Source organism: Grammomys surdaster, unplaced genomic scaffold (genome assembly GCF_004785775.1).
Source record: "Grammomys surdaster isolate TR1022 unplaced genomic scaffold, NIH_TR_1.0 125928, whole genome shotgun sequence".
Taxonomy (NCBI): Eukaryota; Metazoa; Chordata; class Mammalia; order Rodentia; family Muridae; genus Grammomys; species Grammomys surdaster.
Genome location: NW_021620751.1, coordinates 1,927,719 through 1,942,231, shown reverse-complemented (window position 1 = coordinate 1,942,231; position 14,513 = coordinate 1,927,719). Strand labels below are relative to the sequence as shown.

General features: G+C 37.9%; 1 protein-coding gene across 1 annotated transcript in view; it reads right to left on the bottom strand.

Annotated features, from left to right (window-relative positions):
• Positions 1–1,798: 1,798 nt before the first annotated feature.
• Slc4a4 (solute carrier family 4 member 4) overlaps positions 1,799–14,513 on the bottom strand; it is a 325,511-nt gene continuing 312,796 nt past the window's right edge. The window contains exons 23-25 of the mRNA XM_028752664.1: positions 12,403–12,564; positions 6,365–6,444; positions 1,799–5,735 (exon numbers count right to left, since the gene is read on the bottom strand). Coding sequence (XP_028608497.1) covers positions 5,630–5,735; positions 6,365–6,444; positions 12,403–12,564 — 348 coding nt within the window. The 3' untranslated portion in view covers positions 1,799–5,629. The remainder of the gene's footprint in view (positions 5,736–6,364; positions 6,445–12,402; positions 12,565–14,513) is intronic.

Here is a 14,513-nt window from a genome sequence, read left to right as displayed (position 1 = left end):
ATGTTGCTTTTCACAGGGTAAACCTTGTCAATTAGATACGATATGTGCATAAACACATAAACCAAAATGTGAACCGGAAGAGCACAGAAGAGGGTTCTCATCTGTGACTGCTCAGTGGCAGTTACACACATGACTGTTGGCAACTCTGCCCTGAGTCAGGGCTGCAGGAATCTATCATTCTGAGTGAGGTAAACCCAATCACAAAAGAACACACATGGTATTCACTCACTGATTATTGGATATTAGCCCAGAACCTTGAAATACCCAAGACTCAACTCACAGGCCACATGAAGCTCATGAAGAAAGAAGACCAAGTGGTGGGTGCTTCAGTCCTTCTTAGAAGGAGTAACAAAATACTCAAGGGAGCAAATATGAAGACAAAGTGAGGGACAGAAACTGAAGGAGGGGCCATCTGGAGACCATTCCACCTGGGTATCCATCCCATGTGCAGTCACCAAAGGTAGATGCTGATGTGGAAGTCAGGAAGTGCGTGCTGACAGGAATCTAATTCAAAAGGGATTTCTATGTGGCGCACAGACATCAGCTGAGACACTCTTTGCTCCACTTCAGGCTTTGTGCTACCGTATTCCTAATCACTGTGTCAAAGGATTGTGGTTTCAAAGGTTATGTAACTTTCCACAGTTCTACCTTTAAAAACTTCCCTTCACATCAAAATAAAAATTTTAACACAAACATAGTGTCTTATGATGCAAGTACAGCAACATTATAATCTCGTTCTTTGGAGATTTTCTGAATGTTACTTAGCTGGTCACCATACACAAAATACACTTTTATTCTAATTTCTAGACTTGGTTGTTGTACACATGATAATAGTAAATAAATTCTTGAAGAGAACTAATAAACCTTCCCCAGATTTGATCTCTCTCGAGTCTGGGCTTGGTGATTCTTACAGGTTGGGGATTAAGTCTGCCATGGGGGCCACCACACCTCAGATCCTGATATACCAAGCATCTCCTGAAACGTATAGATGAGATGACTACTCTGGGCAATGGCATTGCCTCCTTCCCTCCTTTTGGAGTCCAGAGTAGCCTTGCTGTGCTCCCAACAGTTATCTCTCATCTTCCCTACCATTTTCCCCACCTATAGCTATACTTGCGAACTACAACATGGGGAAGGGGGCAGGCTGACACTTCCTAGAGACATTCAAATGTTCGATGGAAGCTCAAGCTGACCTGAGAGAAGTGTGTATATCTTCTGGGAATCAGTGTTGAGTGAAAAATCATTCTTGGGTTTTGTTCATTTGAGTAACTATTTTTTAATGAATGTGTACACTTTATAGACTCATGGTTTGCTTTGAGAATTGAATATATATCTATATATCGATATAGATATCTCCTAGATTCAAGAAAATGATATTTTTTTCAATAACTGAAAAAAGGCAGTATTTTCCCATGAAACTACTCTAATTATCCTTATTTAATATGAATTTACTTTGAACTTTGAACAAGAACATCTCATTAACACTAAAATATATGACTTCTAATATTATATATGTACATGAAAATATATTATATTAATGTATTATAATATTATATATGTATATATAATATTAGAAGCCATAAAGTAGAAGTCATATAGAATTAGGCATATAGATATAAATACAGATCTAGATCTAGATATACATATGCATTTATTGTATCCTTCTGCCTAGAGAGATGACTACCCTCTGAGAACAGGAACACTCATTCATTCATATTTCTACTTGTGTCTACAGCAGCCAAAGGAACAAAATAAAGCAATCAGTCAAAGAACTGAATAGACGTACTCGACACTCATAAATGCATAAAGTTACTTTATTTTAAGTATACATTTAATTTTGAAAAATATAAATGCTAAAATATCTCATCTTCTTCATCTCTTAATTCCATAAAAGTCACAATAGAAAGCTTCATAAAACTGTAAAATACTATGTTATAGGAATTTTAGGTTTCATATTGGAAAAAAATTATTAGTAATATATTGAAATGTTTTCTGTTCTTTATCATTTTGTTCCACCATGTTGATCTACTTCATTTAAAATAAAAAGATGCATCATTTCTCCAAAGTTAATAAAGACTTAAGAGAATAAAAATAAGACTACCTGAAAGTGCGTACTGATTGTGAAACGTAATGTGTACGGATATGTACCAGCCATAAACTTGGCTGCACAGAGGCAAGTCTGCAGTCAATGTGCATTGTAGGCCTGGGACAAAGTTACTTCAGGCTCTAAGGATTCACTGGGTGACTTTAGCCCTGAGTTTCAGTATTTGCCTAGGAAACAGAATTCAGGATTCTTATGTATCCACAGAGCACAATGAAATGAGCCAGGAATAAGATAGATCCAAATCTCTGGTCAAAACACAGCCCACCACATTCGCCTATATTACAAAAGGGTTTTCACGTCAGGCTACCAGGAAGCTTCATAAAGTCATCTGAAAACTCCCCAAGGGCTGTTTTCTGTCTCCAGTCGCTTCGTACCAACTGGGCTTCAAGCTCCTGCAGTGAGAGCAGATGGCGAATATCACAGAATATAAAGAAGAAAATCTCAGGTCCTTGCACCAAAATCGTGAAGTGGTATGAGAAAAAAAAAAAAAAGATTGAAGAAAACTTTGTCCCATTCCTGATCAATGCCAACCTCTGTAATATAACTCAAATGGTTTTTTTTTTAAAGATTCTCAGCAGTCAATACATTTCAAGTACTTTAACACAGTTAAAACAAAAGAACCAAAAACATGGAAGACAATCATTTGCTATATTAAACAGCAACACGTAACTGACAAAGGATTTACTCTGTGTGTGTTGTTACATGTGCCCAAAATGCACATAAGCCAGATTACTGACAACAGACAGCCCTTTCTCTTCGGTGGGGGATAAGAAGGAAGGTTTGTGTCTTCTCAAATGAGTACTTCCCGGCCCCACCCCTCGGCTTTATCAAGAGAGGCTGAAACAACACTGCCTCTGACATACAAAACGATTAGTAGTTTCTGCACACAGTAGGAAAGGGCCAGCATCTCTGCAAACTGGAGGCCTCAATGCTTCGACAAGCAGGCTCCACCTGAGTATCTTCTTTCTCCAGCCAGTTTGCACTACCACAGTACTCCTGGCCAACAACTCTGAGTCTTTGCTTCAAGAAACACTTATCTCCAAATTCACATCCAGGGAGGAAGGGTAGAAAGGCATTACAAAGAATCCATTGCTGTATTTGTGTCCACTTTACACAGAAACGAAACCACCATGAATTCTGCTTAGTTGTCGGCCAATAAGCGAATTCAGACAGATTCAGATACTGCGGGGGCATCCATGGAGATCTGGGGTTCTGCTTGTTAGTGTGGGAACTACAGTGGTAATGAGAGCACTTGTTGTTAACTATTCCTGTAGCAAATGTAAGCCATGGCTTTATGTTCATTCCATGAATACTAACGTCCAGTCACAGATGAGGGACCATATACGGGGTGAGATACCTTCAAGATCTACTCAAGGACTAAAATCATGACTTATCCCAGGAGCTCTCTGAAAAGTAAGAGGAGGACCATGAGTCCCTAGATAAACTTAATTCATAATTATAGGCAAATGTGATGTAGAAATGTATCATTTGAGATGTTAACAAATAACATATAAGTTGCTGCTATCATTTCAACGAACACGATAACAACAGAATAAAAAAAATTTGGGGGGTCATTTATGCCTAACTTCTTTAAAATGTAAAGTTTTGAGATGACCAAATGCCATAAAAGTACATCTAACAGGATAATAAAACTCTTATCAACATTTCAGGAGAGCGGGATTGTATTTTAGTTCATGTAAGACAGTGGGAGTCTGTAAGAACCAACCACAGAACCAGTCATAGTACCTGGTTCCCTTCTGCTTCTCCAACTCTCCCAGCAATCTCCCACAGTGAATGTATGAGATCACAACTGTTGCTATACAAATCCAAAAATATGGATTCCACATCCAAACTATTATCTTGATATATAATCAGTATATAACGTAACTTACTAAAAATATTGCAATCAAATGCTACATTTAATTTGGCTAAGAAAGGTCTAATTTTTCAACTCGGTCTATTGAAGCACACAGATACACACATACATGTGTTTTAATAGCCTTATCCCATGAGTGCATGTAAATGAGCACTTTAAACTTTCTTGGCAGATCTGTGTGCATTCCTACACCACAATACAGATGTATGACGGGTCTGTTAATATTCTTACAGCTTTTGTATTGTAGATCTCGACTGTTGTATCTGTGATGCTGACTGATATCTCAGTAATAATATATATTCACCCGGATGTACAAGATACATTTCTGGACCTCCTGATAGAGTTCTCATAAGTGGTTTTGGATTTTATGAAAAATGGACACAAGGAGCGTGACAGCTTTGCCCTCTGGCTGTTGTCACTCTATCTGGCTTTGCACAGGTGTGCAACCACCACACACAGAGTTCTTACACAAACACACTAATTATTAAAAGGAGGAAATCCCTAACAATACTGCATAGGACGTCGACAGGTAACACACCAGCATCTGTTGCCAGCATGGCCATCACTGCAGCAGAAGTGACTCCTGCACACAGTTCTCTCTCTTCCCCAGATTCCTTCACAAAACAGCTACATTTATTTTGAATAAAAGGGGGAGTAACAACCCAACAACCCAACAGATTCTTAGAAACATGGTGTTTTGTTTTTCTTTTAATTTGTTCTAGCCTTCTGGCTTACCTTAGAGTGGTGTGTGTGTGTGTGTGTGTGTGTGTGTGTATGCACGCGTGCTCATGTGCACGCACGTGTGTAAAAATCACATTATATACAATACAATTTTTTACAGAAAGCCTGGCAGCTACAGGTAAGAGGTAGAACTACTCAAAACTATGTTTCCTGCTGCAGGAAAAAAATTCATTTTCTTTACAGTAATTAAAAAAAAGTTTAAAAAATTGACAAAAAATAAGTTGCAGGTTAGGCCCCATAATTTAAACAACAAAATCTAGGAAGAAAAATATTCTTCAATGTACTCAACAGATAAGTTCATTAAAGGGTTAAAAAAAGTTGCATAGGAAAAGGGACATTCCAGCACTTGCTACAATGATGGCAAAGGTTTCTCTACAGGGAGCAAAGTACCTTTAGTGTTTTCTGCTTTTGATAACTCTAAGATCAGGGCTGGCGAGCAAGGGCAGGTTGGTAGCAGCTCTTTTCCAGTCTTGGGGACTCTGTAAGCAGGAAGGGACTCTGCCTGGAGGTCTCTACCAGACAGAGCCAAGCCAATAAGCACAGCTCCAAGCTTAGGTCGTAAGTTCCTTCAATAGTTTCATAAAAGGTGGTACAAAAATTCTTAACACGTTTGATCTCTGCGTTACAAGGGTGGTTTCTGTGTGTGTCTTGAGTGACAAGAGGGATTTACATGTCAGAGGACACATCTGGAAGTATGAAAACAAGAGTGTGACCCTCAGATGCTTTTTTTTTTTTTTTTAAAGGAAAGGGACACTATTGTCTTGATTTTTACCTATGCAAGAGAGAAGCAGAGAGAGTGACTGGATTATTCAGCCAGTGACCAAACAAAAGTTTTTAAAATACATAGACAAAAAAGAAAATTAGAACAGTTAACAACAGAAGTGTCAGTTTTGAGAATGACAAACGGGTTACAATGTGGTTTCTGTTCCCTTGCTCCTCCAAAGATAATCGTTGTCTTCGGGCTCGAGTTCTATCCTAATTTGAGGCACGACTTTCACTGGAGTTCTTGGAGGACTGAAGCAAGACAGAAAGGGAAACAGAAAAGAAAGAAACATGGAGTAAATACAATTCTCATTATCATCTCTGAAACGCTTATGCACGCGGCACACTGAAAATGTGTCACTCTGTTCCATCCAATGCCTAACCCTTCCCTGTGGGTTAAGAACAGGGAGGAAAATGAAAGTAAATTCCAGCAAAAATTGCCGGAGATTTCATATATAACAAAAAGTCCCAAAATAAACCAAATGAAGCTACTATACGGATAATATTGTTACAAAGGAAAAGCAAAGACCAGTACCCCCAGACACTCACAGTCTGGTTTTTGGGGACTCAGATAGGACTTGTCATTTCCAGACTCTTGTTAGAGAGAAACTACTGAAGAAAGCTACCAGGAAACTCCAGTAACACTGCATGACAGTAAAATCATAAGATCCTACCCATTAACTTAATGACACTGAAACTTTTCATTATTTGTAAGAGTAAAACTCAGCTCTTTTAAAATGCTTTCCATCAGCAAAGCCTGGGATGAGTCCTAGATTATTTATTTAAGTCCCAGAGAAGAGAACAAGGGATTCTGCCCATCCCCGCCCACCCTGCTGCCTGCATCTCCCCACAGCACAAGACAAACGCTGACTCTTCTTTACCTGGGTAAACCCAGCGACTCAAGGAAAGGAATTTTATCAGCATGATGTGTGGCGTTCAAGGAATGTTGAGGATCTTTCTCCTGGCGGGAAAAAATCAAATGAAAAGACGTGGCTCTTTTGGTAAAAATGTAAAATTAAAGTGAATATGAAAATCTCCATGCAAACCAAGGCACTTTTCAGAACTGAGAAGAGTAGGAAAATCAGGTGAACATTGCAACATTGTATCAAGCTAAGCATGTGTTGATGAACACTGTAACATTGTATCAAGGTAAGCAGGCAAGTTGTAGGATGGAGCCTGAATCAGTTCCTCCCTCTCCTAAAGAGCATAATTCCTGCATGGGGCTAGAATGGCTCCTGTAAATCTCCTGCCTGTCCTTGAGCTTCCTTCCATGCTGAACACTCAGTCTTGCCTAGCTGTTGCTATTTAAGAGGAAAGGAGACTTTAAAGGTACTGTATTACAACTCCAGCTTAATCAATTCTGTTCTTTCTTGGCCTACAAAGATTACCACATTATTAGAAAAGGTTCAGTCAAAAATGGTCATGTGTCAACCGCCAATTAACTTGTAAGGAGATTTTGACAGGGCAAACAGATGGTACATAATTTTTTAATCACAAGTCTTAAGTTCTGGACTGACAATTTTTTAAAGCAACCTTTAGAGCCTTCTTTTGCTTTTAATTATCTAGAGATAAAAAGTGAAATGAATATGATAGGGGAACTGAAATTGTAAGTGAAATTCTTAAGTAATTTCTGTTGATAAAAGTGGCCATAAAATTATAATTATATACAATTATGAAATTATATATGTAAAAATTATAAAATAAACATATAAATAAAATATTTACAAGTCAGACAACAAAGGTAAGGTTACTTGTTCTTCAAATCCATTGGGCAGGTATCCTGCCTCAAAATGATGTCCAGTGGTTCCTGTTTCCCGGTGCTTATGTTCCTGTGTGATTCCTTCCCACACTGCACCAGAGCTGTCTTCACAGCTAAGATACTGTGGCAATAATGGACTGTTAATGCCTAGATTCTATTATAAAGTGCCGCAGCTTCTGTTTGGATTTCTAGCTATCTCTGGGGGAGAACCATGCCACATTGTCATGGCAGTTCTACAGAAATCTCTATAGGCCAAGGAGCTAAAACTTCCTGCCCAATATCATGGGTTGGAAACAGATTTTCAGGCCCAACCAAGCTTCTAAGAGTTTTAGTCCCAACTCATATGTAATTTCATAAGACTCTGGGCCGGAGGCACCAACTCAATAGTTCCTAAAATTAATTTCAAAATGTGAGAAAAATACATGCCTGTGCAATATTTTGGAGTAATTTGTTACTGAGAAATTGAGATATATCTATATCTACATCTATATCTATGGTCCCCATATTTAATCAACAGTTTTCTTGGTAACCCTAGCCTCTGACAATGGGTGATATCATATACCAGAAATAAAAATGTCTCTGTTGTTGTTCATCGTCCATTCTAGTCTTTCTGGAGTGATAGGCTGCTGGGTATAGTATAATAGACTGTGACATGTTATCTTTTCCCCCATGATGACACTCCACTTTGTAGTAGCATTAGTGACCATGTGAAGCTTTCCCAATAGCATGAAGCAATTGTCTCTAAAGCACTTCAGACTTTGGGTTTTCATGTGAAGAAAATGTATCCATTTAGATCCAGATGCACTGCAGAATGTAGCTATGAGCCTATTACCCAGGAAAGACCAGAGCAGATATAACTATGAATCTGAAGTAACAGAAGAGAAATGAAGAAGCTGGGGGAAAAAGACATATATCACTTAAATCTAGTTTTGCTAATATTTTTACAACTCCCAGTTTTTATTCCAAATTTGATATCTTAACAATCAATCTATTGATCACAGAGAGACCCCAGGTATTATTTCTCTCTTTTAACAAATTTGATGATTGACTGAAACCTAAGGAGGACAAACAGTAACAGACAGTGATGTAACACTATATAAGCTGCCATTCTAAAGATAAGTGGGGGAAAAACAATTAAAAAAAAACATGGTTACAGGTTTAGCTCTTGAAAACAAAATAATCAAAGAAAAGAACCCTAGCAATGACTTAGCCAAAAGATTATTGAACAGAATTATATAGGTTATGAAGAAAAGAAAGAGAGGTAGAGCTTAGGGAACAGAAAAGATAAAGTTTTTTTTTTCTTTTTAAAGAAGTAAGTTGCTTAAATCTTCACCCAGAAAAGTAAAAGGAAAAAGTAGGGGAAAGTTAAGTTGAGGGCAGCCCTAGAGGATCCTGGAAAAAGCGTAGATCAGAGTCAGGCAAGCATGCAAGGCGGTTAGTTCTACTCACTGTCCAAGGGTTTGTTATCACTTAGGAAAGGCTGCTGTTCCATGATGTCCATTGGAATTTTAATACTGGGGACCTTTTCTGAGTATGGGCAGTCAGACTGTGAAGAAAACGTACAACAGATTTTAGAATGCTTTCTCCTTCCTGCTTTCCGGTGCTTACCCAAACCGAACTCTTATAATGTCCATCTATCAAAGGGCAAAGTACTAGGGATTATTTCCGGCTGCCGAGTTAACTTTTCGAGTCCTTCACACCTTCACCCTGCACATTTAGTTTCTCCTCTTCTGAGTTAATGCGACTGAGTTCCTCGAGGCTCAAAACCACAGCAAGAGGATTCCTACAGCCTAACTGTGAAGTGTCCTGCAGTTGGATTCTGAATCGGCAAAGCCACACACAACTGTGAGGCATTCCACAACTGGATTCCCAGCTGGCAAACTTTGGTTTGTTGTATGTGTGAAGCGAAAGCACGCCCTGTGAAAACAGATCAAATCCAGGAAAATTTCCAAACTATATATGGTCTTAAAAAATCATGCTTTGTTTTACAGTGTTCTCTGATTCTGTCTCCAGGAAAATCATGACCCACATTCCTGTCCAAAACAATTTTAAGACCTTTCTAACATCCACCAGCAAGGAACACTCTATAGACTTAAAGTCTCCTTTCCTTACTTTAGGACTCACAGAAACTATTTCATGATTAAAGATTCATTCCAATTTGCCGTGTCAACAATATTTTTAAATATAAGGAAAAAAAAGACAACAGGAAAAAATAAAACCAAAAGGCTGATCAGATAAGTAGAAAATTGCCAGGAAAATGATACAACTAAGCAGTTGTAATAGTTACAATAGTCCACCTAAGCCCAAAATATCATAGGTTTCCATAGGATTACCACTTCGATTTTTAAAATTTCAATGATTGTGTCAGCATTATTTGTAATAGGTAAATTATAGAACTAACCTAAGTGTTCGATAGCAGAATCTGGACAAAGAAAATGTGACACACACATGCAAGCACACCATAGATACACACACACATATATATACACACACACATTCCCACACACATAACACAGATATACACACACATGTCACAGATACGCACGCACGCACGCACGCACGCACGCACATCTTTTTTTGCCATAAAGAAAAATGAACTAATGTTGTTTTGAAAGAAGGTAGATGCAAACAGGGATAATAATAGTAAGTGAATTAAGCCAGTCTCATAAAGACGAAAATGATAAGTTTTCCTCAGGTCACTTTTTGATTGTATATAGATATATAAAACCACGAAGTATAACTCTCTGTGGAGACAATGGAGACTAATGGACCAGTGAGAAGAGGGGAACGAGGAGGAAGATGCTCAACATATAATAATATACCACGCAAGAACACTAAAATGTAATTAATTTAAAAGTCAACATATTAATTCTAAGTCTATATTTGGGGTGAAGAGATCTGATCCATCTCTAAACTGAATATTCCAAGGAAACCATCTTTAATGAAAGAAAGGGGGCGGGATAGAAAGGAGGAAGAAGAGGGTTGGGACTATGTCCTAGTAGTAGAATGTTTCTCTAGAATTGTGAGATTCTGAACTAAACCCTCAATATATGGTACCATACCCTTAATATATGGTAGTAATGATTTATAATGTCTTCTGAGAACTAAGATGATATATCTGACTGACAAAAAAATTAAATTAATTAGGATGCCATATCTACTTTCCTTCCTGACCATGTCACAAAAGAAGTCTCCTTTCAAACGTTTCCCCAGACAATGGCACTTACAGATACCTGGGAAGCCACCTTAATTACCTAATCACAGACTTAATTACTAGCCAGGCTCAGAAGTGTCAGTGAGCAGATCAAAACGTAGCAAGACATAATTTTCGGAACGTCTGCCCATAATCATAAAATGTATAACCCTAGAATCCCAATATGGTCACATGTGAGCCCGGACCCCATATCACCTGAGTATCAAGAGATACCTTCCAATGCGTGGTCTTCAAATATTATGCTCAACACACAGACCCTTCTGCCCTGATGTACCCTATACTACCAATCATGTTCACTGTGTATGAACAAATGCACATCTGCTGTCTTGACATGGATGTGGTAGAGAAGGTATTACCCAAGACATTTCCAAAAACAAGCACAAAACCTACTTGTGACTTTCTTTGCAGCAGAAAGCTCTAAATATCATAAAAACAAGAGCATTGTGTGAGTATAAGTCATCAGAAATGTAGTTAAGAACTTGGAATTAGTTTACGGAGCTTATTTGAGCCGACTTCTGTCAGGGGAGAGGAGTGAGTTTTAAACAATGCCCAAAGGTTCACATTATTTTAAATAATAGAGAACATTTTACAATGTTAGTCTCCGTGTTAGCAATGTATAATGAATTTAAGTTTGGTGTTCATGAGTACGAACCAAGGTGTTTATTTTGAAAATTCAAGATTTTAATGCTGCTTTAATCATTTTAACATCTGAGGCAATCTTTGGTGTTTGTCTTGGATGGTTCAAAAAGCCACTTCAAGTGTTGATTTCTAAACAACATTGGAGTGTATTATTCCCTTTAACAGTGTGTTAGTCTCTGCTGCAGTGTAAACACACTCTCTCCTCTTCTCTCATCACTGGAAACAGAAAATCTATCCACCTGCTCGCTCACAAGACAGATGAGGATAGCAACAGAAGCTTTTCCAGACTCCCCTTCTCCATAGCTAAACATGTCTGATATATTTAGCCTTTTCTTATTGGATCAATTTATCTGAAATCCAATTCTGTCTCTTGCTTCCCTTTGCTGTACTATATCTATGTTTCAGGAGATGAAAACAGCTAGACAGCCCAATCAGCTCCAAACACACGGAGGAGCTCAGAGGGGAGCTCTGGCTATGCCACTCCCAGCTCTGCATGCTTAGAAAATCATCTGTAATGTTTATATTGAAGCACCACATTGTACACTTTAAGCATAGGCAGCTTCATTTGTCGCCTATATCTTAAGCTATTTCTTTTTCTGTTCTTCAAAAATAAAAATATGTCAACATTTACCACTCTATAAATTTTATCTATAAAATTCTAACAAAAAAGGAGCTGTTGTGGCAGCTGAAGATAAGGCATGCTTAGTCAAAGTTATCGAGTGATTAAAAATTAATTTAGGCCTTCAGTGATGCAAGCAAACCACATGAAGTCATAAGGATACTGCTGATGTCATCTCAGCAATAGCAGCAGAAATCCATATAGATCCAGAGCCTGACAGAACTAAAAATGGTCTTCTCAGGGAAAGTTAATTGATAATCTCAGTAAAAAAAAAAAAAAAAAAAAAAAATATCATTGACACCTGTTCACCCTACACTCTAATGATTTTTTTTTAAAAAAAGTTATTCTGTCAAATAGGCTCTAATTTGCACATTAATACACTTTGCAGCACTACTAAACACATATCTACGAGACCTGGTTCTTTACATGTGGTGTCCTGTGTCTTTGTTTTCAGTCAATCTGTCATTACAGATACATTAAATGGTTACAGAAAGCCTTTAGAAAATGTTAAGCAAACAACAAAACATGAGATTAAAAAAAAACAAAGGGTAAATTGGTGTAATGAGTGATCGGTCAGATGAACAACTGGAACCCTCAGCCGTCCACACCACACCAGTAATAAAAGGGACATGTCCCACATTTTTGTCTTTAACTGGCTTTCCATGGAAATTGTGGGGTGGTTCCTTACATCGTCATTGTCGCTATCCAAACTTCCTTTCTTCTTTTTCTTTTTCTTCTCGTCCTCTTTCTTTTTCTTGTCCTTTTCTGGAATGACATCATCAAGGAAGCTGAGGTCGTGCTGGGAGAAGAGGTAGTCCATACCTTTTCTGACAGCTACCAGGGCCAGGATCTGGGAAGGCAATAAGAAAACAGGCATGTCAGAGGATGTCACAGGGCTGCTGCTGCTGCTGCTGACCCCGCCTGTCAACACCAGCAGAAATCCATGCAGGTCCACAGACAGACAGAACTGCTCACTGAGTGACCCTCCCACAGTCTTCCCAGTTTGGTGAAAAAGTCAGTTTGATGAAAGTTTCAGTCAAAACCCACCTTGTTTTGTTCATAGAGATGCATGATCATACTCGATCAGAATACGAATGAAAGGTAACTATTTTCTAAAAATCGTTTTATTTAATGTTGAGTTTTTAATAAGATAACTAAAATCTTAAAGGTAAAAAATTAGCTTGCATATGATTCCTAATCATTGAAAATTTAGAAATTATACAGGTTTCTAAAAATTGGTCATTGTTTCAAGTTAAATGATCCTTGCTGAACACTTAGGCAATATTAGTTTATTTATTCTTTATAATGAACTCAAGAAACATATTATTTCCATCTTACTGCTGAGCAAACTGAAACTTATAAACACTATGCTTTCCAGGGTCATGATACCAGTAAAGAAAGAATGCAAGGCTTACAGTCTATCTGCTTTTAAATTTTTTCCAATTTTATTTTTATTTATATGTATGTCTACGTATGTATAAATGTGTGCAAGTACCACTGGAGACCAGAAGAGGGTGTCAGAGTTATAGGCAGTTGTAAATGCAGAAAACACTCTTAGTCAATGAGACATCAATCCGGTCATTTCCAACCATGAGTGATTTATATTCTGTATTACCTCTGATTCTTCGGTTCTATGAACTATTTTGTTAATTACTTTTTTTTAGTCGGCATACAAATACCACATTCCATTACACATCTTGCCGCGTAACGTTTGACTGTCTCACTTGCCCTTTCACTATGGAGGTTCCTTAACACCAGATGTTCAACAGCAAAAGTCACACACAGTCAAATTCCCAAAGCGGTGGCTTGGCCTCCCACTCGCTCCGTCCATACTACACTCCATATTTGAGGCATCCTCTCCTGAAGAAAGCAGTAGTAATTGCCCTGCTAACATTCCAAAACCATCTCTGAGCTGAAGGAAAAATCCCTGGGGAAAATACACTTTACAAAAGTAGTGTTTTCTTATATTGAGTACAGGTAATATGTAATTTATCGGATATATTTCAAATAAATCTGGGGAGGCTTCATTTTCCTGCTATTAACAAATTAATATATATGTAGAAAGCCCTACTGGATAAATAAATGGGAGTCATTCTCACATTCAATTTGTTTTACAGTGTCTTAATACAGCTTAAGGGGAAAAAGGTATGTAAGGGACCATGAATTAAAAAAAAAAAATCTTGCTCAATACTGTCAGTAATTTTTTAAACCATTTTTCTTATGTCTTAGTGGGTGATGGTAGAAATACAATTATAAAAAGCAAATATAAAACAGAATAAAATAATAATCCTGTTATGAGTTCATCAATTTTTAATAAGTGAATGGTATAAAAATGTTTTGTTTTTGTTGTTTTGTCTTTTGGTTTATTTTTAAAGAATTGTCGGGATGGAGACAGCTTTGAAGTCTGTTTTAAGAATTTTTGTTTAACAGTTTCCTCCAAGATTGAAACATTCCATGCTGTAGAGAAGATCCTTAAACAGGAAGGTAAACAACTTGAAATGGCTTCAGGAAGTCCCTAAAATTGACCAGATTCACTAGGCCGCACCCAGCCAGAATAAGCAGTAGGACCTGAGAGTCCCTCACAGACCAAAGAGCTAAACTGCATAGAAGGCTCCAAGACAAGCCAAACTACATTGACTCCAAGCCCAGACCACCTTCCTGGAAGAGGTTCAGATCAGCTGAGGACCTGGAAAGAACACTCTCCAGCCTGCTGAGCTGCCTGCAGGCTGAGCAGTGTGCATGCTGGGTGGACCTTGGTAATGCAGTTGTCTTCGAGTAGTTTCTGTTTCTATAAGTAAT